Source organism: Leptonotus elevatus, chromosome 2, assembly GCF_054856555.1.
Source record: "Leptonotus elevatus isolate MCC_2025b chromosome 2, RoL_Lele_1.0, whole genome shotgun sequence".
NCBI lineage: Eukaryota > Metazoa > Chordata > Actinopteri > Syngnathiformes > Syngnathidae > Leptonotus > Leptonotus elevatus.
Genome location: NC_141240.1, coordinates 8,828,445 through 8,855,531, shown reverse-complemented (window position 1 = coordinate 8,855,531; position 27,087 = coordinate 8,828,445). Strand labels below are relative to the sequence as shown.

At 40.4% G+C, this 27,087-nt stretch overlaps 1 protein-coding gene across 5 annotated transcripts in view; it reads left to right on the top strand.

Moving 5' to 3' along the window:
* zranb3 (zinc finger, RAN-binding domain containing 3) overlaps positions 1 to 25,950 on the top strand; it is an 84,081-nt gene extending 58,131 nt beyond the window's left edge. For all 5 annotated transcript variants that reach the window (XM_086070011.1, XM_086070010.1, XM_086070012.1 and 2 more), the window contains 6 exons: positions 6,158 to 6,300; positions 12,299 to 12,436; positions 19,094 to 19,234; positions 19,465 to 19,657; positions 23,214 to 23,345; positions 25,443 to 25,950. In XM_086070011.1, coding sequence (XP_085926137.1) covers positions 6,158 to 6,300; positions 12,299 to 12,436; positions 19,094 to 19,234; positions 19,465 to 19,657; positions 23,214 to 23,345; positions 25,443 to 25,541 — 846 coding nt within the window. In that variant the 3' untranslated portion in view covers positions 25,542 to 25,950. The remainder of the gene's footprint in view (positions 1 to 6,157; positions 6,301 to 12,298; positions 12,437 to 19,093; positions 19,235 to 19,464; positions 19,658 to 23,213; positions 23,346 to 25,442) is intronic.
* The last annotated feature ends 1,137 nt before the right edge of the window (positions 25,951 to 27,087 follow it).

Sequence of the window (27,087 nt, the reverse complement as noted above, 5' to 3'; positions counted from 1 at the left end):
TAAACTAAAATTTGTTTTCACGGCTCGTTTTGAACTGGACCGAGCAGCCTGTCCAGACCCATTTCTTTTGTGCAGAAAGAAAGTGGCTTTGGCTTACCAGGCTAGTAGAATCGGTCATGTACTTAATCAATTTTCATCAATTAATTTTTTATAGGGGATTTTTCCCCTGAATATTTTATTTATAATTTTCAAAGTTTTCAATAACAAAACAAAAAACTAAACAATACAAAAAAAAGTTTACAAAATAAAAATAATCAATGGAGTAATAAATAGAGCCCTCTGTTCACAAAAAAAGTAAAAAATAGATAATAACAAAACAAAAAGATCACCAATCTGAAATCATATCAAGCACCATATTCAAAAAAGGAGTCCAGATCGATTCAAAGTCAACGAGATTTCTTGAGTTAATTATTTAAAAAAAAATCTGTTGTACAGTATGATAGAAGTTCATTAATCCAGTGTTTTTCTTTTGGGGATCAACACTTTTTCAGCTCTTAAGTATGCATTTCTTTGCAGCAGTTGCTGCCAATAATACAAAATGTTTTTTCTTATATTAGAATTCAGTTTCAGTAAAGTTACATCTCCTAGCAACCAGGTACGAGGATCAGGTTCCAAAGTCTGTATAACTTCAGACACATACAACTCCACAACATATGCACAACAAAGTACACTTCTGACATTGATCAGACAAATCATTTCTCATTTTACCCAACCTATATTTAGAGTGAAATATGTCCTGTGATAGATGTTAAATTGAATCTGTCTGTGTTTGGTGGGCACTAATTTTGTTTGGGCTGAAACCAATAATCTTTCCCAATTGTCCTCTGTATAACTACATCCAAGATCAGCCTCCCATTTTGATTTATTTATAAGGTGGTAAATTATCAATTATTGTTTTATTATTTGTCAGAAACTTCTAAAATAGATGAACATATTTAAATATCTGCAAGATAGGAGTTTGATTAGAAGTCAAACCAATGATAAAGGTCCATGTAAACCTCAGGAATCTTTACTTGAAAATTAAATTTTTGAGGATAGATGTAATGGAGTAAAAGGGTTAATATCTACTAGTTATGGGGGATTTTAGAGACATTTCAAGTGCTCATTCCATTTTTTTTTTTTGTTTTTTTCCCCTCAGAAAATTCCACAAAAGCGGCGGTCACGTTGGATTTAAAAGTAGCCTCACTTCAGTAAAAGACAAAACAATCAGAGCATGCAGGAGCGCTGCTAGGATATGTTGGATTTAAAAAAATAACAAATAAAAACAATGTCTCTTTGGTGCTCTTCAGTGGAGGGATTTTTTTGGGAAGTGTCAAAAAGAGATTTTTAATAAAAAATGAATGTGAGTCTTCTTAAAACATTCACCAGTATGCTAATGACAATGAAAACAATTGACCATGATAAGCGAAGTGCTCATCTCGACGGCACGGTGCATTATGGGTAGTGGCGTGGTGCATTGTGGGTAGGCTAAACTACCATACGGTCATTGAAAATAAATTGGATCCAATGGAATGAGCTCTGATTTGTAACATTTCAACCGCTGGAAAGTTGCTGTTTTTTGTTTAATGTATTTTATGCATGTGGTTTACTGACTTTGGGGGGTTGACTTGCAAGCTTTAAGGTGTACAGTTACGCAAAGACTGTCACCACTCTAATCTCCGCCATTCAAATGACGGCTAGTTTGGTAGCCTTGCTTTTTTTTCACGCATGCGCAAAAGTAATGTGCACTTCGCTTATATTTTAACTTACAGTATGGTCAACTAACTGACCAAAAAGCACCTTTTGTGTTTCTCAAACATTGCTATTTCTCTTTCTATATATATATATATATATATATATATATATATATATATATATATATATATATATATATATACATACACGTGTTAAGACTCATTAGATTTTAAGTGGCATTGTATGGCATAGTATTTTACATTGACGGTCTGAAGTGTGTACTTAGCACAGCAGTCAAAAAACTGTAATTTGACCCAAAAAAATGTCAAGGTAAATATGAAACAGAAACATATATTTGCAAACGAAAACAATAAAATGTACCTTTTTGAACATTAAATAATAATAATCCGATTTATATAGTGCTTTTCTAGACACTCAAAGACGCTTTACAATGGAATGGGTACATTTTTCTTGCACTCACACATTCACACTGTGGTGGCGGTAAGCTACTTAAGTAGCCAGAGCTGCCCTGGAGCAGGCTGACGGTAGTGTGGCTGCCAGTATGCGCCTACGGTCCCTCCGACCACCACCAAACATTCGCACCTTCCATACACCAGTGTGAGTGGCACTGGAGACAATGTGTGTGAAGTGCCTTGCCCAAGGACACGACGACACATGACTTTGGGATCGAGCAGCCGACCTTCTGGTTACTGAACGACCATCTCTACACCCTGAGCCACGTCCGCCAAATACCCTGTCTTTGTAGAGTAGTGTTTTTAATGTAGGTTGAAAAGGATTTGCAAATCATTGTATTCTGTTTTACACGCCTGAATTTCCCTGAAATGGGTTTTTTATTATGAATATGGTAATTTAACCCTTTTAGGTCATTTAGTGAAATACTTGGAAATTCATAATTCTGTCCCCCCACATTGCAATATTGTTGTTGTTGATGTTGTTTATCATTTGAGTATTATTATTTTTCTCAATGGTTAGAATAAATCAAACGTGTTTTTCTGCCTTGTCATCAGGCATGTGGCATACATTTAAACTTATATGGGGCTACAGCCTGACCTTTATTTTGCAGTAAGATAAGTTGTAATTATTAACTAGGGTGTCTTAGTAAAGACGATGCACAGGGCTATCAAATCTAACCGATAACTGACAGCGCCGCTGGCAATCATGAGCAAATAGCACAACGTTATGGCTCAGTATGGACACCAGTTTCCAGCCCTGCGGGGTCTAGAGCCACAAAGGTTGGAGGAATAGCCGGGCAGGGGTTTGGAGATGGAAAGAAAGTGAGGGAGTCTAAGCCAGTGTCAGGAGGCAGGCAAGGGAGAAAATGCAGTTTTATGAGGATCATTACAGGAAGACGGATCATCGCCTCAAACGACCCCGCGCGCACCAAACAGCTCATATTGAATCCAGCGAACCTGTCTTTGCAGCAGCACTGTCGCTGACACAGTCGCTACCTGTCCCGTTGTTTATGTCCATTTGTAAGGGCAAGGCGTGAGCTGCACCCATCATTTACACCCTGCTTTGCTCCACTTGTCCACTGAGATCAATACTGAGCATGCAGTTTTGTGTAGGCTGGACGCAACAAAGTATAAACTCGCCCACAACCTGTTTAGGAGAAAAAATATTTCATGCTGCATTTCATACAGTATCTGTTGCAAATTATTGCAGATTTTGTTTTGCCTCTTATACAGTAAACATGAGACAATTAGGTAATTGGTGATGAGTTCTTCAAATAGCTGTGGAGGAATATTAGCTCGTCTGCAGATAATTGTTTTAATTCAGTCACATTGAGAGGTTTTTTTTAGCATGAACTGCCATTTGAAGATCATACCACATCATGTCAACTGAATTCAAGTCCAGACTTTGAATTGGTCAACCCAAACCATTTTTCTTGTTTTTTAAGCCATTTAGAGGTAGACTTTCTGGTATGTTTTGGGTCATTGTTCTATAGAATAAACCAAATAAAGAGTGATGAGCTTAAGAGCATGAACTGACCAGACGTTTGCCATCAGGATGTTCCTGTAGAGAGCAGAATTGTTCCATAAACACAGTAAGTCGTCTAGTTCGTGAATTAGCAAAGCATCCCCAGACCTTCAACACTGCGACCGCCCACTTGACTATTGTGATGCTGTTTTATTAAATGCTGTGTTATTTTTACACACCTTCCAAAAATCTCTTTTGTCCCAACAGTCCACAGAATGTATCTCAAAGTCTTGGGGATCATTAAGGTATGGCATCTGTAAGGTTGAGCTTTGTAGCCACAGGGTAATAGGTTCAAGTACCGTTGCAGACAAAAAATTTAAAAGGACAATTACACATGCTAGCCTGCTTACTGCACGCACCAATTTCACTCTGTATCTATCCTTGTATGTCTCCAGCGTGTGATCAGGTTCTCTGTGTGGTGTGCAACACAAAGTATACAGCGGAATGTTAATTGAATTCCACCTTGAGGGATTATATTGAATATAAATGAATAAGAAATAAGATATGTGCAATTACATTTAAAAAAATATGTTTCTTGGCAAATGTGAGGTAATTTAACATAGGGGTGCTATTACTTTATCACAGATCGGTTTGAATGGCTTTTAATCAAATTACGTAGAAACTACATGTCTTTGCTGTGGTTGACTTTGTGAGATGTGTAATTGACTTGATGGTCCGAAGAATTTAAGAGTAATAAAGGCACAAAATAAATAAATAATTAATTAATTAAGAAGTGGGCAAATGCTTTTTCACAGCACTGGCTGTGTTTGGAATCGTTTCACACAACCATGATGGAGCATGTTGAAGGTTACTTCAATAACAATGATTATATTATTGTTTATGACCCAAATGCAGGACGTGACTAGACTAGTCGCCATGACTGGACAGGACGTGACTAGACTGGTCACCATGACTGGAACGAGCGTGATGTGACAGAACCTGATTTGACTTAACTTCCTGTGGAGTGGCTATGACTTGGCTGGGGCTATAGCTTGGCTGTGGCTGTGACGATGGCTTGGCTTTGGCTGTGACGAAGACAACTTGGCTATGATGAAGACGCCTTGGCTGTGACAATGGCTACTTGGCTGTGACGAAGACGACTTGGCTGTGACGAAGACGAATTAGCTGTGACAAAGACGACTTGGCTGTGACAAAGACGACTTGGCTGTGATGAAGGCGACTTGGCGGTGACGAAGACGCCTTGGCTGTGGCAATGGCTACTTGGCTGTGACGAAGATGACTTGGCTGTGACGAAGACGACTTGGCGGTGACGAAGACAACTTGGCTGTGTCAATGGCTACTTGGCTGTGACGAAGACTTGACACACGAACTTCCGCACATAACGTAGACAATGCTCCTACACTGACTGAACAAACCCCACAAATTAAATACACCTCTGATAATTACTTGACAAGACACACCTGGGGAAGACACTGATAGGTTGACACACAGGGGAAGTGAAGACACACAGGCGGACATGGTTTCACATAACGAGACGAGGGGAAAAATAAAACACTCAACACTCAGACAACAAAGAACATGAGCACCCAAAATTAGGGATGCACGATAATACTATTTTTAACCCATACCGATAAACCAATAATTTAGAACGTGCCGATAACTGATAAGTAAGCTGATAATTGTTTGCAAAATTAACTTACATACAAATACACTTTCGAGTCCTACTAGAAGTACATCGAAACATTGTGTAACACACCATGAAGCTGAATTTTATTGATACCTCTGCTTCAAAGACAACCAGTAACACAACAGATGGACCAACGCGACAAGTCTATTATTATCGGCTGATTTCTTTATTATCTGGTTTATCTGTATGACGTCAAATTGGTTGGTAACTGCCGATAATTATTGGCTTATTTCTTTATTATCTGGTGTATCTGTTTGACGTCAAATTGGTTGATAATTACCGATAATTATCGGCCACCGATATTATCGTGCATCCCTACCCAAAATCAGACAAAAACTCAAGCCCACAGAACCGAAACGTGACACAAATGTGGTCATTATCTTTGCAGATTGTCAAATCATCCTTATTGATTCAATGTATTCATGCTATTCATACAGTAAACTTGCATAGAGATTCACAAGCACTCGCCGTCAGACATGACAGCCAGTAGCCAGTGTTTTGATAGCTTTGAATGGTGTTAACTTCTGAATATCTTTGGCAGGCAATACATAACCATCTAAAGTGTATTAGTATTATCTATTCATTTTTATATAGGCTATCTTTTATTTTTCTTATGGATTTTCTTTAAAGGTCTGACCTGTTCTGAAGCATATACATCACTGTGTCTCAGTTTGAATGGTTTTATTTGGCTGTCTGGAATGATGATTATTTTTGAATAGGCAACCAAAAACACTTTACGGTGCTTCAGATATCCAAAGATATGCATTTTTTTTCTGGCTACCTTTCACCCCAACCCCAATCTGAAAGTGATGCAAGGTGTCAACGTCTGCCCTGCAGGTGCTGCGTTTCGTTCAGGAATGGAATGGCCTGGCAGCCATGAAGCAGAAGCTGCTCCGACGTAGCCGTCTCCTCTACCACAGCCCCACGCTCGGGTTGCAGCAGATGGCCACTGCCCAGCGACCTCACAACAGCACCAAGAGGTCAGACTCCATCTGAAAATATCATCTTGAAGGGGAAATTCATCTTCAAATAAAATATTTTTCATGATAGCAAGGTTGGAGTTTGGAGGGCTTTCTTATGACGTACGTATTTGCCTTTAATATAGAATTGTTTTCAAATGCGGTAAATTTCATATTTTTTTCACAAATCTATACTATTAGTCAGTCAGTCTTCACCTGTGGGTGTTATTTTTACAAATTGTGTTGAAAATGACTTGCTCTCTTTGACAATGCAATGTTAATGGTTGAACAAACGTGACATTTTTGGGATCTCCTGAAAAGTGATGATTCAATTTTGTTTTTCACCATAATACATACTCACTTGCAACATATCTCAAAATGATATCATTTATTTTCCTTTCATGGAACAGCAGAAAAACTATGTTCAACAAAAATATGAACGCAGCATGCCTCCATTTTTTATGAGATGAATTCAAAGATCTGAAACTTTTTCCACATACACAATATCACCATTTCTCCCAAATATTGTTTACAAACCAGTCTAAATCTGCGATAGTGAGCACTTCTCCTTTGCCCCACCTCACACGTGTGCCATATCAAGATACTGATTATACACTATGATTAGTGCACAGGTGTGCCTTAAACTGCCCACAGTAAAAGCTCCGAAAAGTGCAGTTTTGTTTTATTTGTGTAATTCTGCTCACAAAAACCTCCTTGAGGGAGGCAGAACCAAGTGGCACTTGCTCCAAATATGCTAACTACAGTACACAGTGTGTGGTGGCAATTGAAAGTTTTGTGCACTGCACTGTTCACATTAGTAGCCTCCAACTCTTTACAGTTGTAATAGTACATTATTAGCCTGCTGTATCATTGTCGATGGTGGAAACGCCAGTAAGTCACCATCCAGCAGGTGACGTGTGATTTCACGAGAAAACAAGCGTATTTGTCAATACTTGCTGCCCTCCGGCAACACGAAAGGCAAAAAATAAGTTTTCGATGTGGGCGTTTCAAAGAGAGAACTGAGGCAATAGAGAGGACAGGGTTACTGTTGTGCGTGTGTATTTATATTTTTCTGGACAAGAACACACAATCACAGGTGTTGTGGGCGAGACTTGGTCAATTATTTGTGTGTTGTGTGTGCATGTGTGCACGGCTTTCTCGAGTGGAGGAACATGTCTGGGTGCATGAACTTAATCAAGGTATAAGTAGGAGGCAATTGGCCCAGCTTGATTTGATAGTTGTTTGATGTATTCGCTAATCAAAACCAATCAGCCTCCGGCTCAGGCGTTGCGGGACGATCGCATCTCACCTTTGCACCACTGAGACGCTCCACTTTCAACAACCAAATATGTAATGCGTTTTGCCCAGGTTGCCAACATTGTTACTGTTTTGAGTCATCGGGATTTTGAGAGGAGTGAGGAGGATTTTAATTAAGTTTGCGTTCAGTTGGAGTACACCTCGTTCTGAAATTAGTGCAAACCTTGTCCCATGATAGCTCATTACGCTGCATCGTTTGTTTATTATATATACATAAATATGGTGGAACCGCTAAGCCAGCACAATTTGTTTTGAGAAGCTGATTGACCTCAAATTTTTTTGAATTTGAACCATTTTTCTCAATGCAAAATAAATTAAAAAATCTGCAGTCCTGTTATTTTACTTGGCCCACGTTGACTTCAAAACTGGCAATGAAATTTTTCCAAATGCAGGGGCAATTATGTAATGTGATTATTATTGCTCCCACACAAAATACTGTATATTAGTTTAGAGACAATAAGTGTAACTCTCTAGCTACAGTCTGTTAGCAAACACAATGTAGCTCATCTTCTGGCTCACACACGTCTTTGCTTGCCAGATGTTTAAAAAAAATAAAATAATAACTTAGATGGAAACGCGCTGTCCTGGCTTTTAAGATGGAGCCAAAGCAGTAAGAAATTCCATAATGATGAATTCAAACTGTTAATGTTGCACTTGTCTGCATCGTTCATTTCTGAAAAGGATGGGAAGCTATTGATGTTGCAATCTCCTAAAAAAGAAAAGTTAATTTAAACGTTGGCACCAAACCTAGAATAATTTATTTTGTTTTGTTCAGGGATCAAAATGAGTGTAATACACTGAAAAACACAGCATTAAGTTGTACTTAGTTTCTGATATTTAGCCACATAGTACTTGAGATCTTGAAGGAAATGCAGACCGTGTCATTGTATTCATTTTTCGTAAACGTGTCTCTGTGGCTTTAAGTTGAGGTATTATGACTTTATATTCACCATCACTTTGCTGGAGGCCGGTTCCTCCTCGAGTCTTGAGACTTCTGTGTTCGCCACTGGTCATTTGCTGCCAAATGCTTTTATTTCCCCCCCGAAAAACTGCTTCAGCTTCATGACAGCTGACCTCGGGTGGAGTGAAGCCGTGGCCGGCTCCTGCCAGAGAGCAGCATGGCCATCCATCAAAGGCGTATTCAGCGGGCGGCGGCTGGTGAAGCAGCTCATTAGCTCGCTTTTACACACCTGAGCACCGTCTGGTGCTTTGCAGGTCTGCAGGTACGCCCGAAGGAACTAGCATACGATGGCCAGCAGCAAAAACATATATGCCCGTAAAACTGCGTGGCTGCAGTGGCCAAATGTAGTTTGTAGGCAGATCCATGGGAAGGCATTCAACATATAAACAATATAAGGACCAAAAGTCTTGGGACACGTACTTGTGCAGTACTCCTTCCAAAGGAGTAGAAGCTGCTATAACTACAAAGCAGTCGGCGTAATCTGCATTCTATTGCAAAGGATGCTACAGCAGTCACCTGATTGCGCTCTCTACGCAGCCAGCAATATGAAAAGCTGCAAACCCGCCACCTCCTCTCCCAGAAGCACATCTGCGCTTATTTTGCATGTGCAGGCTTCATGCGGTGAGCTGCGGCTGTTTGAAGGAAAGGAAGATCATCCGTTTGATGACGATACACCGTCAGCCCTCCGTTTTTTCACACAAGCGTCTCCCCTTGGATGTTTTTCCTTCCTCTGTGTTCTGCCCCCTAACATCCATTTTGATTGATATCTTTCATATCTTCAGCATTCTTTCTTTCGCTGCCCTTGTATCAACCCAGTCGTAGAGCAGGTGGAAACACTTGCAAATCACAAAAACAGTCTTGTTTGTTTTCTGTCTTTTTTTATTTTTATTTTGCATGCAGTCGTCATTGGACTTAGTGTTTTAACACATCTGGGATTTATTTCCAAGGTGTCAGTCCAAGCAATAATGTTGATCAAACATGGCTGTCAAAACAAATGTTTGTAGACTACATCAATTATTGATTCGTGTTACTGCTTCATCTCTGGTGAAATAACGACGCAGCCTCATGGATAATCCCCTTTTTATTTTCTTATGTCTGTTGACTGTGCACTGCAGAGGTTTTTTATGTAAGCACTGGTCACAGATTTAATTGAATCATGCACTAATTTCTTGACTGAGATCTCCAGTATTTATTCCATTTGGACAGCATTTTCAATGTCATTCAAAAGGCATTTTCCATTCCTTGTAGCTGTAGGTCGGTGTGGAAAATGTCAAATCATTGCTTCGCTTGTTCCTTTGGTGATTTTAAAGATTGATGACAAGAGTTTTCCTTTCCTTATAGCAAGCATGTCACGGGTGTGTTATTTTGTCCCTTTTTCATTCACTTTCCCCTGAAACTGCTGCATATTCTGTCAACTCCGGCATGGCGAGGTCATTTTAATTCCTGTCCAGATTGACATAAAGCATTGGGTGCAGTTTTCAACTTGCACACCTTTGCACCGGGATACCAAATTTAGCTGTGGAAAGCAGCGGCTAGTCCGATGGAGTAGATTAGATGATTGACGCTCGCTGTGGGGAAATAAGCTTGCTGCACTGGCGAAATGGGAAAAATTCAGGAGGGGAGAGAGCAGAAATAGAGTAGACACAAATGGAGCAATGAAAATCACCATTTCGAGGAGGGATGTGTGTTGTAATCCGCAGGAGTTTCTTAAATGGCAGAAGTGAGCATTTGCTGTTGACCAGCCAGTGCACTGTAATATGTCCAGGTCCACCTTACTACCGCAGCTGCTACCCCAATCTACAACTAGGGTGTTTCCATTTTTAGTCACTTTTTTGTAATCATTTGTAATACCAATGTATGCATGACCCAGGCTGATGCAGTTAAACAGACTTCATATTGAAAAATAAAAATTCGGACAACTCATTCAAATGAAGGTAGATTTTAGAACCAATTGCTTTTCAAATGTTCAAAAAGTGTGCATGCCAGTGGTGTGACATGTTTTCTTTTTTGCCTTCCCCGTAATTTTATTGTGTCGTGCCTTGAGATATAAACTGTCCTGTTTGGTGGACAAAGTATTTAAAGAATACCCCCCCAGTTGAGACTTAAAAGGCCTGGTTAACTGAAAGCCCAATTGCAGGTGCTGAATTGCATGTTCAATAACTAACAGATTGTACACGCTAGTGTTCATTTAAAAATGTTGTCTCAGTTTTAGTCCAGTTTCAATTACGCTTGCTAGTTTTTATCATAGTTAGTCAACCTCATCCCATTTTTATTCAGTCCATTTTAATCGTAGTAACAATTTTATTTGTCTAGTTTTAGTCAACAAAAACTGTCAATGTTTTAGTCAGGACAAACATTTTACCTCTGATATTTTTTGTCATCTAAAATATTTCACATAAAATTTTCTCTCATCTTATTGACGAAAAGCAACTTGACACACAATTACAGTATATCAACAAGTGGCTACTATGGCTCCATGGTACGAGCTAGTAAATTAGCCAGCATTAGTTAGCGGTTGGATTAACATTATTGTTGGAACATTGTAGCCGATGGATTAATGTTGCGTTATAATTATTTATTTATTTTTAACCGTTCACCGTGAATCCACCTCCTGTCTGTCCCATGTGTTTGCGCATGTTGCACTCGCTAGCTGAAGATTTGAAAGGGGGTGTGTCACTGTATGTCACATGACACTGTCACTGACAGATTAGCAAAATGTCCAGATTTTAGTCCAGTTTTTATACATTTTTGTCTTGTTTTTATTAGTCGACGAAAATGCATACTAATTTAGTCCCAGTTATTGTTTATTAATGAGGGTTTTAGTCTAGTCTAGTTTTTGTCCAGTGAAAAATGTGTGTTGACAAAATTTGTGTTTAGTTTTCGTTGACGAAATTTACACTACACGCTGTTGGCAACAGGCATACAAATGGTAGGCGAGCTTTTTTCAACTCACTCGAGTGCATGGCAATTGGATGTAGTTATGCATATCTTATGTTTAAGAATTGAGACAGCACACATGAAAAATTGCACCAACTGTCACAATACAAGGAAATGCAGAGTTGAAAGGACTTTTGTTATAGAGGACGTGGCATGACTCCTTCTTGTGACTGGCTCAGGTCAGCTCCAAAATTGCATTGCTGAATAGACGTGACAGTATGTTTTTGTTTCTGGCATTTCAAAAATGTTTAAACACACAGTGATTGTTTGCACCTGCCATTTCAAAATCAGCCATCACAATTCGTCTCAGGTTTCATAAATCACATCTCGCTTGCTAAATTCATCTATTTGCATTTACTTTACTCCTCCCACAATGTGCAAGAAAAAACGCACAGAACGTTTGTGGGGGCGGGGGGGTTGGGTTGCAAATTTGCACTCATTTTGCAAATGCAGGCCTTAAGTAAATCAGACCTTAATAGATTTTACTCCCTCCTCAAAATTATAGTTTTCATTACTCGTGACTCCCATTGGTCACATTTCTGTAGGTAGTTGTGGCGGGGCTCTGTGGTAGAGTGGTCATCTCTCATCCGTGAGGTTGTGGGTTCAACCCTCACCCCTGGTGACCATGTTGAAATGTCCTCGAGCAAGACACTGAACCCCAATTTGCTCCAAGTGGACCTGGCAGCGCCTTGCGTGGCAGCAGCCGACCACTGGTGTGTGAATGTGAGGCTTTGTAAAGCGCTTTGGGTACGACTAAAAAAGTGCGATATAGCGATATAAATAGCAGTTCATTCTATTCTATAGGTACCTGAGTCGGGATGAGGTGGCCCAGGCCTCACTGATCAAAGCCCAAAAGGAGGGAGGCAGCGTGCGGCTGGTCGCCAAGGAGAACTTCTTCAGCAATAGGAGGTCGACGTCACTAAATTCACCCACTACAGACAGGTATGTGAAACGAGAGATTTCCCTGCTCAACATTTGTGTTGCTGTTAAATACCGTCCTAGTAACAAAATCAAAACAAATGCTTGTGTGCTTTTTCGTTGGTGCTGTGTCTCGATCCTATAACCATAACTCCTTCTGGTCTGCCTCTGTTGCCAACCCACTTCCAAAACTTCAGGAATTATACCTTTTCCATATCCCGTATATTAGAGCAAGTATCTAACTAGGCCCAGGAAAAAAAAGTCGACCGCCAAAATAGATGAAACAAAATGTTTGCCTGCAGGCTTCGCCAGCACCATGTATTTCCAGTCTACATATAAATCTATTACAGTGTATTAAAGCTACTCATGACCAAACTTAGAAGTCGTTGTTAAAAGATTCAATATTGACTGCCCTCCAACTGATTTTGAATGCATACATTATAGATACAAGATGGCAGAGTGGTTTAACAAACTGATGAATGTTTGGTTGTAGGTGGCGGGGTTAACCGGTGCGCCAGCAGGCACAACTTTCCCCCAATTTTGAATCTTTCAAGGAATATTTTTCAACGTTCAATCGAGATGAGTGTTCATCATCTGCCCATTAAAAAGTGATATGTCTCATCGTGCCCCTTCCTTTTAGCAAATCAATTCATTTCCCATCCCTTTGCTGTCTCCATGGAGACCTGCTTCCGCCTTCTGTGCAAGGCACAAAGGCCCGCCGTGTGTGTTCGTTCAGTAAATTTAGCCCATAATGCAATCTATTGGCAGAGACTCAACACTCGACCCAGAAGCGAGCGACCGCGGGTACACGGGCAAACACACAAACTACACACACTCGTCAATGTTTGTGCACGATGTTTCTCTGTGAAGTTGCCACTCAGTATTTGTGCTTAGTTTTACTGCTGGAGGAAGTACAATGCCAGACAGCTCTGGATTGTGTGATTATGGCTGCAAGGCGTGACGGTGTAAAGAGGCCACGGGTTTGTGGCGCTGCCAATTGCAGCAGAAAGCATTTAAAGCCGCCTCGACTTAGAAGTCTAATTTGTTCCTTAACCACACTTGTAACCCAAATCACTTGTATCTCCGTCAACTTTCTCCAAATAAATTGGTGTATTGTGCTTTTACATGGCGTGGGCTCCCTAGAGTGCCTTGTAGCTCTCCTCTATCTCTTTCTTGCCACTACAAGAAAAACAAATGCACCTGAAATACACAACGCGTGGACAAAAATTCTTTCATCGCTAATGTGTTAGCTAACAACTCCAGACTTGTTGGTGCAGCGCCATCTGTTGGATTTGGTTGGTCACTGCACCCAATGCAAGTGAGCTATAACACTGAAGAGGGAACATATCTTGCTTGGTATGTCCCACACTAGAGATAGACTATATGTTTTTTTCAGGGCCGATACAAATGCCGATTATTAGTTGCCAAGGAGGCCAATAACTGATATTTGAAGCCAATATTCATTTGCAGTAAAAAGGGGGCAAAATATTGTCATCAAAAAAATTTAAAATACAAATGCCAATCTTGACTTTGTTGTAATTATTGTCTTAAAGCATTATTGCTTATTTAACAAATTTTCAGACTTTTCAAAATCAAAGTTTTTATTCTATCAATAGACTTCATTTAAAATTTCTAAGAAAAAAATGTCCAGGGAACTCCCAAGGTTATCAGTACATATTTAAAAGTTAAATGGAAACTTAAATAAGTAAATACCATAGCTAGCTCTCTATGGTTTTCTACAGTATTTTTTTTTCAAAAATTACAAAATACCTGAAATCTTAAAATTTCACACTTATTTGTTTTAATATTGAACAAAAACAAAGGGTTGAGAAGGTTCCCAGGGATAAGCAGCATCGCTTATAAAGTTCACTGAAAATTTTAATAAATAGTTCAGAGATTAAAATGGTTTTAGCCTTACCTTTTATAACCCGTCAGATTTTGAAAAAAGGCCAATTTTGACGATTATTTGTCAAGATGCCCAATATCCGCACCGATAATTGGCGGTCTATCCCTGTCCCACACCCCCACAAAGTTTCATGGAAATAAGCCTTTGTGTAATCATGTTAAAGAACAGCAATCCAAATAATAGTACATAACCTTGTTCTTTGCAGAGGTAATCAAGAAAAGCATGAAGCTAAAGTGACATAAAGTCGGATGTATTTGTTTGGTGGTAAACATGAGCCGGCTGTGGTTGTTTGCTGGAGTCTTGTTGTATTATTTCTGGGACTTACGGCCAGTGTGCTCACTTGAGATGAATTTCAGTAAGGTAGAAGCTTCTTGTAATGATATGTATTTCATTAGCATTTAAAGGCTTCCTCCCGCTCTCTCCCTTCCCTCCCTCAAATAAACCCTCTTCTGACCATTCTCATTTTAAGCACACCATTTGAAGCTTTCTCGCTTTCATCCGTTGACATTTTTGGCACCATTTGGTTCTCTTGGTAGCAGTTTTTGGTATCCTCTCAACATTCCGTTTTTGGAGGCTTTTCTTTTTTATATCAGTGAGGACATATCTGTTTGTAGTGTCTGTCTGATTCTTTGTTGCCGCCTCGGTCTGTGTGAAATTCAAAAGACAAAAACCACGGGGAAACAATGGAGTCCATCTGTCCTTCTCTATCGCCGCTCCTGCACCCTGCTGGGATGACGTGGCAAATGCCCAACTTAGTTGTCCTAAAAAAACTCAACTCAAACTGACTCTCGTATGTACATGCTTGGAATTTGAATAGATGGTTGTAAAATAGTATTATTGGCACAAATTTAGAATAATAAAATAAGGTAAGTATCAGAGATGAAGTAGTGGGTTCACATTAGTAACAACTGATTTTGTGAGGACGGCTTGATTACTACCTTCCTTCAAAGACAAAAGAGAACACTGGAATTACTCTTCACATTCAACATTGTCCAATGGCCCAAAATTATTTGCATTTCCATTGATTTGGTACATCCGATTGTTGATCTGTTATATACCCCAGTCGCACACCACACACAGTGGTGTGCGACTGTACACACAATTCTGCTCCACCACCAATCTCAAATCTACCGTAGTCCTCCAAGGCAGTAATCTCAAGTACGAAGAAACATGGTAACAGCAATGGAAACCCAAAATTTCACATGAAAAGTGAAAGAATGTTGGTAGAGTTGGGACAATTTATGGAAAAATCCCCAAGTAGACTTTATGAAAGTTTTTTTTTGTTTTTTTTTACACCCACCTCCTTGTTCCTCAGCCAGGTCACTTTTTGACTGGCTACATTTTATTTCACATTATAATTCATAATTTGGGAGCCGTCACACACAGAATATTTTTGGTCTTAAATATCAAACATGTTTAGTATTTAAGTTTGTTTCTCCATTATCAGGACCAATTCACTCTTAACACACCTCAGACCACACGATAATCTTTAAAGATGATCTTGTAAAAACACAAAATAATCAGTCATTTGTCATCCTTGGGTCGTTGGGAAGGTGCAATAACGGGATGATTGATCTTTGTGTGTGTACCAGGCCGCAGGCAATTTTTGTCTTGATTTTTTTCAGAAAGAAGAGAATAAACAACAAGGAGGTGGATGTAAATAAGAATAAACATATCAACTACCCAAAACACAAAGGGTAATAGTGACAGCCATTAGCCTAATTTGAGAACTCACCTCCATCTCAGGCACTAGACTAGGAAGTCCACTTTCACCCCACCTCCATTTTTATTTCTGGATTTTTCCATAATAAATAGCCCCAAGACCCTCCTCATTACCTCCTCTCGTGTGTCCTCTGCCATTTTGCATTGTTGTTTTTTCTTCTTCATGTTTGTAACATCATGCAAGATTTCTGTTTTGGAGGATTAGATTCTAGATTAGTGCTGGAAAAGAATATTTGTGTGTGGCTTGCTGCGTTGATATTATGGAGGCAAACCACACAGTATTATCAAAAATGTGAATGTCTGATTTTATTATGTTAATGTCATTTAATTTTCTTTTATTTAACCATGTAATAAACTCATTGAATGTTTGGGGTCTGTAACAGATTAACAACCTCTTAAAATAAAATTAAAAAAATGTGTGTGTACCAGGCCAGATCTACTTAACTCTTTGACCGCCAAAAACGTTTAATAACGTTTAGTAAAATCCAAATGAGCGCCGCCAAAGACGTTAAAAGACGTTCACTATGTTTTTTTGTTTTTAAACGGGTGGAGGAAAGCCTTGGCAAGCTGAAAGTATCAAGCAGGTCGAGTTAGTATAATGACTAGTTGTTGTCACTAGATGGCAGCGATGACTCTCTTTGGACAAGATCGGGTCAGCGTCAGTAGAAGACGTGAGGCGGAGCTAGAGTGTTGAGGGGAGAATGGCTGAGGAGGCGAAAATGGCGACCGCTTGCAAGCAGCTCACGCTTGAGCATTTTTTTCAAAGACGAAAAGCATAGACCAATGCTAAAGAGCACATTGATGATGATGATGGTGACTCCGAGGTTAACGCCGAAGTTGGAAGCGTTGACGCCGAAGTTGGAAGCGTTGACGCCGAAGTTGGAAGCGTTGACGCGGCGGCTTCGATCGCGTCGTAAAGCCTCACCGGCTAGCGATGCTAACGCCGGAAAACGAGCACTTCTGCACAGGCGGACGTTCAATCGGACGATGAAGAGTACCCCGAGTCCAATGCATATTCATCGGAGGAGTGGGTACAGTCTGATCACGGAGAAGACACTGGTTCTGGACTACGATGCCACCATGAATGGAGTGGATAAGATGGATCAGAACATCTCTTACCACCCGGTATAGGAACTGAAGGATACGAGGAAGCCAGACGTAACACCAGGTCACCGTATCATGATCCTGAGAGTAGACTTGATGACAACATGACCAAACACACACTGCAGTATATACCTGCTACTCCCCGGAAAAAAAGGCCGGCAAGAAAGTGTAGGGTCTGCACGCAAAGGGGCAATCGCAGTGAAACTAATCTGTGGTGCAAATCCTGCTGCGTCCCCTTACACGCAGGGGAGTTTTACACAATATACCTCACAAAAAGAAAAACTGTGTAAATTGTAAATAGTACCACAGTTGCACACATTTGTAAATAGTTTGCCAAATTGTTTTGTCAAATTGTTACACTGTTGAATGTAAATAAGCTTACTTTGCTATCAAAAAACACGTTTTCATTGTTAGTGGTAGTGTTTTACAGAAGTAAAGCACTGTTTAGGTGTTTGTGACATCATTCATGGAAAAAAGAAAAAGTGTCCAATTCACTAGAGTGCATGAAATAATATCGTTTCACAAAAAGCTTGATTTCTCCGTATTTTGGTCCAAAACAGAGCATTTGGTTGAAACTAACCTATTTTCTATTGTTGATTACTGAAAAACGGAATAAGGTAGAAACTAACTTTTTTTTCTGATGAAAGATGAGTGTTCAATCTTTCATTTGGTAGTATCTGTGTTTCCATAGTCCAAACACAAAATTTTCTGTGGACCTTGAAAGATCAGTCAAAATGCTTAAATCAGCTGGCACCCACACATCCGCTTTTCTGAAAATGCTTGGCAGTCAAAGAGTTAAGAGCCAATAAATAATATTTGTCACATACCAAGGGGTGTCCAATCTTCTATACTGTAGCTCTGACCCTCTAAATCGTCTTTCTGGCTTCTATTTTGGATATGTACAATATTAATAAGGATGATGATCTCTTTTATCCTCGTAAGATGTCAGTCTTGTGACAACTTAAATCCGATGTCTTAATAGGCTGTCAGTCTTAGTAAAGCCCTGTGACATCATTCATCATCATCATCAACCGATAAAGAAAACTATTTACTTACAACATTTAGTGTTTGTTTCTTATGTACACTCTAACAAGAGAATTGTTGAACCAATTTAAGATGAACTCATTCAAATCCCAAAACATATAAATAAATGTTTTAATACTTTGTCCTTCACTCCCAAATACGTTTATGTTTTTTAATGCTAGAACATAGAGAAGGCTTTGATGCAGCTTCTGGCCTGAAGAGGTCGCTTAAAGCACAGGTAGTTATTACAGAAAATGGCCAGCAGGTGGCAGCAGAGTCTAAGAGATCAACCTGGGCCATGTTGAAACGAGCTCTTTTTCCCATTGTTTTCAACAGGTTTGTGAATAAATTATTAAACATATTTATAATGCTAATTGATGCAAAACAAAAACAGATATAAATATACTTTTTTTCTGATGAAAGAAGAGACTCTTTCTTTTGGTAGGTTCCAATGTTTTATAGCAATAGAACACATTATTCTGTGGGCCTTGCAAAATCAGTCAAAATCCAGTAAAACAGCTGTGAGCGAAGGGGGTTGCTTCAGTGAAAATGGCTGGGGGTGAATGAGTTAGTTGAGAATTGTTGACCAACTTAATAAAATTGCTTTAAGTGGTAACACATAATTTAATTTAATTTAATCAAAGTGAATATATGAAGTTTAATGAACTCATAATGAATTCAACTTAATATATTCACTTTGGATTAATTTAATTAATTAATACAACACTTTGGATTAATTAAATTAAATTGTGTGTTACCAATTGGAGCAATTTTATTAAGTTGGTCAACATCTTAAATTGGTTCAACAATTCTCTTTTTAGAGTGTAGCACGACACGCAGTAATCTACTTTATGAAATGAACCATTCCAGCTCAAAGCAAACAGTTGTTTGTGGTCAAGCGCTCATACACTATATGCATATTGCAGCTCAGGGAAGGATGTTGACGAGCAGCCATCACCAGCTCTCCTGCAGGCGGTGGACCGCCAGGGCGTCCCTCTGTGTCTGTCGTGCCACCAGGCCTGCTTGACCACCGGCGGGGCCTGGGACTCCCAATTTTGCAGCTACACGTAAGTTCATAAAAGGCAGCTAAAAGGGCTACATGAGATTTGACCTGTTGTAAAGTGTGGACACTTTGGAGCTCCTCCTCCATTTTCACTTTCTGTAGGTGAAGCCAGGTGTCCCAATCATTTTGTCCGTATAATGTTTTATTGACTCGCGGCTGGTGTATATCGTAAACGTTCCGTCAGTCCATGTGTCACGCAGAGTGCAGACCATTCTACATTCTCCGCCCCCGTAGGTGCCAGGAGGAGTTCCAGTTGCGCTCCAGTCAGACGTTCATGCGCTCGCGGGTGCTGGAGGCGGAGCACGGCATCTGCCAGCACTGCGGCCTCCACGCCCACGACCTGTTTGTCAAGGTCCGCGATGCGCTGCCGTCCCAGCGCAAGGAGATGCTCGACAACACTTGGCTGGCACAGCTGTCGCTCAAACAGGTGGGAGGCCAGCACAAAACTATAAATACGTGATGCGCGTGCACACACACTCACTCACGCACACACACAGATTGATCTTGGCTAGCTGGGGCCAGCTCCCAGTAAATGGATTGCAGGGCCAATTGATTTTCCTTCCAGTGCCAGACCCTGACCAGTAAGCCTGTTTGATTTGGTTGGCTGTTATCCTGCAGTCCCTGCACCCTCCTCATTGCCTGCTTCTTTCGACACACACACACACACACATATGTTTATCCCCCCGACCCTCTTCCCAGTGCCGCCGGCAACAGCATCAGTGTGGATCGATGCAGCGAGCTTTAGAGGAAACAAACTCAGCCACATGATAAGACGGCGCGGTGGTGGAAAAGCCTGAAGATTAGTGCCTTATTCTTTGCTTCATACTGGGGCTTCTTTTGTGTTTCCTGCTGCACATCTACGCTTCACCATGTGAGCGTTTCCGCCTCTTTGAGTTTGTGTGAAGGCAGGCACGTGTGCGTGTGGTTTGTGAACTCTGCCCCTGTGTTCGGGCCCGCTCTTTATATCTTCTGGGATCAATTCCGCCTCGCTGCCTTAATGTCAGCAAAGCAGCACTCAAATTGGGCAAATAGATTTTTGGTGCCCAACTCCTTGTCAGGCTTCTCTTCCATCATCTTTAGGTCTTAATTGATTTCTGCTCTTCGTCTCTTCAAATGTGATCAATATTGTTGCTCTTTTGTGTTTTCACACTGCTTCAAAGTGAATCTGGTTGCAGAATCCTTCTAGCTCGGGTGCAAAGTGTGTTGGAATTCTGCACCAGCGAGGCAAATGTCATTACTTTCTGCCCTCTAGTGGTACTTCTTTGAACTTCTTCCAGTTTTGGTATCCTTATCCTGTCAAGCAGAAATTGTCTGTTCATTCTGATAACGAACTAAATATTAAACCCATTTCTAAATGAACTAGAGAAGAAACCACATCAAGTTATAAAGCTGCTCTATTTTCTTTCTTTTTTTTTCACTTTTTGCCTGGAGTGTAACAGTTTGGCCTGGCGTGTCATAACTGTCAGCTGTGCATGATCTGCAGGGAATCGATGCAACGCAAGCTTGCAGTATATTGGCCACCACTTTAATAAGCTATTTACAGGAAGCTTAAGTAAAAGATAAGGATCGGCTAAGGTTGATGATTAATGGCCATTGCACAGTTGAACGAAGCCCTTGTTTTTTTTTAGTTATCGCAACTCTTCCTGGCTCTTCAAATAAGACATAAAAAAGTTATATGTATGTATTTTGCATTGTATAGAAGTTTAAATTCAAAATAAATAATTGCAAGTAGCTATGTTATGATAGATTTTGATTATTTAATTTTACATTTTCAATTAAAGGAAGTAATTTGAAACGTAAAAACAATGTGTTCTTGTTTGTGAATGAATATTGTATTTACCTGAAAAAGTAAAACTGACTTCTTTTTTTAAGTCCCTGTACAGTGAACATTAATTTGTCTTGCAAATTTGGCATACCATAAACAACAGCACAGCCAAATTTGATTCATAAAAAAAAAAAGGTAAGCAAATAAATAAGTTCTACGCTGAATATGCTAAAATCACATTCCGCTCAACTGCCAATCAAATACCATTTCTGAAGTTTGGAAAAAATATGGGGGGGAAAAAGGATGCTACTTAATCTTGCGTCTTTCTTAAGCTTCCACATAATTACATGTTTGAGATGCATAAATATTAGGGGTGTCAGGCAATTAAAATGTTTAAATGTAATTAATCGCATGACTTCAGTAGTTAACTCATGATTAATCAAAAATGTAATATCTTCTAAATGTACAATAAAATGTAAAATGTTTTCCTACTCGTTTTAACATAAAAGTGAAAACATTTTAAACTAATAGAAATATGGCTGCATCTTTTTCATCATTGATACAGTAATTTCATAGTTCATAAAATTGAGTTAAAATTAAAAAGATATACTGTACTGTAAAAAAACGAGTGTGATATTGATTTGTGTTGTGGTCAAAAATCTGCCACTAGATGGCATAATTGCATTTGTAAGACGTTGGTGACAGCATTTTTCTTATCATATTAAGAGCTACCTAATTTTTAACATGAAGTTCTGAAATTCTGCAAATTTTTCAAATTGTAAAATACAACTTAACCCCAGTCTCCACAAATATACGCTTTATTGTTAAATGTATTAGTACAAAATTTGGACTGGAATTCCCCCAGTACATGCTTTCCAAGGGGTGGTCATTAATTTGCGCGTTAGTGGCATTAAAGGAACATTAAATTAACTCAAAATTAACGCACAAATTTTCACACCCCTTTTCCTTTAAATTAACTCAAAATTAACACACTCATTTTGACCCCCCTAATAAAAATATCTGCTTTAACGCCTCTGGCTGCTGGAATACTGAACATCTTACTGGGTCGTTGCAGGGCGTTTTCATCCCGCGGCAGCAAGGCACTCGAAAGCGGCCTGGTTGACTAGCCCAGAAGCATAACGCTAGCTGAAAACGCCATGAAAAGTCAGAGCACAGACACAGTATTTCAATAGCTTTAGCACTATATAGTGCATCTCAACAAATGAGAACTCAGTAGCTCAAATGTTTTCACCAATTAGCTTTACAATGTGTTTACAAGTTCTTTAAGAATTTGAGATCTTGACAGATGCACAGTGACAGTTTGTCCAAGTGTGCACATTGGCTTACAGCCACAGCTGGGGTTATCAAAGTCAAGCTTGTTGTGTCACCACTACACTCATGGTTCCGTGTGCTTGCGGGTATCTTATGGTTCCTAATTCTCATGAATCTGGCACTGGCCATTGCAAGAAGTGCAAGCAAGAATGTTAATTTCCTTGATTGGGATTCAAAGCCCTGCTAGCGCTAGCGGGGGAGGTCACAAAGCAGCAAATTGCATCTTGCGTGCTTTGACAGGAAAACAACAGTCTGCCGTTAGGCTGCTTTCATCAATCTCAAGTTCAGACGTTAAATACAAACGCGGTATCATCGACAATTACCACATTTGAGGTGCCTTTTTCAAATTCATTTAATGCCATCATCACAGAATTGCTCAAATTATAAAATTCCAAAAGAGATTGTTACGTCTACACTTCTCCAACTACACACAACTTCACATTATTTGTTTTTTTTCTGCATCGTGCTGCCATGAGTGCTCTCTTATTTGTTTTTCCTCTCCAGTTCTGATGAGGCACATCTGCAATGTGCCTCTAAGGTGCGCATATCTGCTCAATTGGAGTGTTTTGCCGTGTGTGTAGGTGTGTGTGTCGTAAAATAAGACTTCAGGCGAGTGTAACGCTCAGCGAGAGCTAAACACATCACGGCTGTTGGGAAAAATCAACTTGAGCATAGATGGATGGTTTGGGAGGCGAGTGCAATCACGGCTTGTTTTTGGCAATTTGCGGCCGTATGAGAACATCTGAGGGTGTTGCTGCATTTTTTTTTCATTCTGTGTGTGTGTGTGTGTGTGTGTGTGTGTGTGTGTGTGTGTGTGTGTGTGTGTGTGTGTGTGTGTGTGTGTGTGTGTGTGTGTGTGTGTGTGTGTGCGTGTGTTTGCGTGCAGCTGAACGAGATGATCCGTGCTCCGGTGGAAGGCGATTTCTGGCAAGTGGACCACATCCGTCCGGTGTACAGCGGAGGAGGACAGTGCTCTCTGGACAACTTGCAGACGCTCTGTACCGTCTGCCACAGAGCTGTACGTGCATCACGCAACACGACTTTGGAGGCAGCTCTCTTTTGTCCTGCGTCAAACAAAGTTGCATCCCTCATGTTGAGGATCATGCGAGGTGGCAGTAATGTGATACATGGTCAGCCTTCTCTGGCCAGTAATAACATCCCAGCAGGCGGCTGTGTCGTGGTGATGTATAACATCGCTAGCAAAAGGCCGCGCGTGTGTATCTAGTAATCACACGCGATTCCTCAAAAGAGACATTAGAGAGCAGGGATGTCAAAAATAAAAGTCTCCTCTAAAATGTGCTTTAATGTCACACAAGCGACTGTTTTGATTTCGTCCGGGCCTTAAAAGCGTGTCTGTAAAGTGCCTCGGCCAAAATACCCCACGGATGCACAAATTACAGCAGACTTTCCGAGCTTTTTAGAGGCTCCTTGAAAGCCGCCTGCCCGCTCTACTAAAGTGTAACAACAGCTTTCCGTGACCAGGGAATGCATCTGTTATGAGACCACAACCGTTGTTTTAAATAGCTAAATAGCATTTACTCCCAGTCATTTTCACTGAAGCAACCCCCTTCGCTCTCGGCTGTTTTACTGGATTTTGACTGATTTTGCAAGGCCCACAGAATATTGTGTTCTATTGCTATAAAAACATGGAACCTACCAAAAGAAAGATTAGAGTCTCTTCTTTCATCAGGGAAAAAAGTATGTTTCTATCTGTTTCCGTTTTGCAGCAATTAGCCTTAGAATATAGCTAAGTTTCTTCATTATTCACAAATCGGTTTAAAACTGTGGGGAAAAGATTTTTTTGCAACATGGCCCTGGTTGACCTCTTGTACTCTGCTGCCACCCGCTGGCTGTTTTTGTAATAACTACCATTGCTTCAAGTGTTCTCTTCAGTTCAGAGGCTGTATCAAAGCCTTCTGTATGCTCTAGCAGTAGTTTTTGGGACACTGGTAATATTTAAAATAGAATGTATTTATACGTTTTGGGGAGCAAATTAGTTAAAGGAAAATAAATCCCCAAATTTTCTTTACAATATATTTTATGGACCCCACTAGTCTAAACGGGGTACAGTGTTCTGAATAATAATAAGTTTGTGGAATATGAACAAAGAAGCTAAATCTAACTGTTTTTATTTATATCAGGCGACAGCCATTTTGCTTGTCAACTGAAAATGACATCACAGTTCAGCTCAGGTAAAGACCAATCACGGCTCAGCTGTTTTCTGAGTTTGGCCGCCCCCCGAGATGAGTGGATTTGGCTGCTTTATTCATATTCCACAAACGCATAATAAACAAAATGCCGTGTTTAGACTAGTTGGGAAAGTTTGGGGGGTTGATTGTATGGTAAATAAATAAAAATAAATTAAAAAAAATATATATAATTTTTTTTTTTAAGTTAACCACTGTTAAAATTACAAATTGTGTCCAGCTGTAATAACTAGGTGTCAAAATGAGTGCATTAATTTTTAGTAAATTTAAACTTCCTTTAACGCCACCATTTTTTTAACGTGCGATTAATGGCTACCCTTTACTACCTGTACTCGGGTAATTCAAGCCGCAACGCAGCATGTTAAAGATTACATAGCTCTTAATATGAAAAAAAAAATGCACTGAGCTGTCACCAACGTCTTACAAATGCAATTATCCCATCTAGTGGCAGAAAAATGACCCTAACACAAATCAATATCACACCGTTTTTTTATAGTACAGTTCATCTTTTTAATTTTAATTAAATTTTATAAATTATTATGAAATTACTGTATCAATGACTAAAAGATGCAGCCATATTTTTTATTAGTTAAATATTTTTTCCATTTTTATGTTGAGTATGAAAACTATTTTGTTGTATATTTTATTGTACATTTAGAACAGATATAAAATTTGTTAACGATTGAAGTCATGCGATTAATTACGATCAAAATTTTAGTCACCTGACACCCCTAATAAAAATTGACGGGCACAGTGATAAAGAATTAGGCCTACCGCTTGTGCAGGTCAGGTCTGCTTCTTTTTTTTTCCCAATCAGTCTCACTTTAGCCATATTGCACTGAGCAGGCATGACAAAAAAAGAAAGTTGTGTCAATAAGAAATGATTGATTTTGTTTGCTCTTCCCCAGAGGACGGCGCAGCAGGCCAAGGAGAGGAGCCGGCTGAGGAAGAGCACCGCATCCAACAAGGTCGCGTTTGACATCAGCAGATTCTTCATCAAGAAATAATGCTCGTCGCTCACTCAAGTGCGATTGTTGAGTCCCGACTGGCGCTCACAAGATGCATTATGATTTTTTTCTCTTATTGGAAACAAAAGGCCAAACTACTTTGTTATCTGAGCTTTTTTTTTATGGCAATAGCAAACAGGGACAGCAACCACATCCCCCTCTCATCCCGAACCATCACAAGTGTAGGGGGGTTTGATTTATTGCAGCCCCCTTTTTGCTTGAGGCATAAATGGAGCAGGTTGCTTCAGAGATGCTCTGCTATTTTCAGATTTTGCTAACTTTGTGCAACGTTGCAGGTGAGCCGGGTGATAAATTAAAAACGTAGCATTCAACAAGCAACGGCTTGTTTGTGTTGCTGTTTGGAAGATAGATGACGATCTTGTGGAATAAACCCCCCTTTTTTTATGAACCTCCTGTGTCTTTCCCTCCGTTCTTCTGGCGCTTTGGCCACAGTTTGGAGCGTCAATACAAGCAGGACGCATCGGACGAGCTCGCAAATGGTGTCATCGCCTGCAGTCTGAAACATGATTGTCCATACACCGCGCTCCTCTTCCGCTGCGCTTGATGTTTCCGAGCAGAGCTGCAGTCAGTCAAGAGGGCTATGTTTAGAGGCAGCGAGAAATGAGTTACTATGGAAACAAGGCTCCAGGTTCAGCAGTGTCGAGAGCATTGAATGTGTTCTTGTGCAAGTTATACAATGAGCCAGACAGACATCAGCGGCTCCGATCAATATCAGCGGAATCCTGTCCAAGTCAGCCACAATTCCGCCTCCCCCCCCGCTTTTCCTGACGGCCGCGTCCTACTCGGAATTCAGCAAAATTTGCCGTCACCACAAAGTTTGGAATTTTGCCTGTCAGCTTCAACTTCTTGGTTAGAAACTTTGCGGGAACCCCCGTATATGTGTGTGAGTGTGTGTGTGTGTGTGTGTGTGTGTCCCCCTAAGGCTGCTCCAGGTCTCTACTTAATAAGGCCGCTGTTCCTCCGCTGTCTAAAACGACAAGCTTGGTGAGTAATGAACAATGTTGCAGGCAGCCTTCCAACAACAACAGGTTTCAGTGTCAAGCCCCTGTCAGCAGCCGATGACTCTGATCGCATCTTTTATTGCACCCAAAAGGTGCGTGCGTGTGTGTGTGAGCACAAATGAGGTATAGAGAGGGATGCACTCCATTGACATGGTGCACAAGGTAACTGCGAGATGTGTGACGGTCACATGGTGCCATAATGAGGCAGTGTCCCAATGAAGACGTATCTTCTCCCCCGCAGGGCATGCTGGGTTAAGAGCAGCGCTGCAACCTACGCGTGTTTGACAAGCTGTCAGCGCAGGCAGGTGGGACACATGACAGTCGTAAAGATGGACTCACATCAAACGAGCGACCACCAGGGTATTTGCCTCCTGTCTCTATAGCCCCCCACCCCCATCCCCCTCCCCGCTGACTCTCGCGCTTTACAATCCCAGGGAAGCAAAGACGTTTTCCCATCAAGTACAATCAGCATAATTGCAGTGCAGATTTACACAGCAACCAGCAGAGTGAGAGGACCGCTTGGC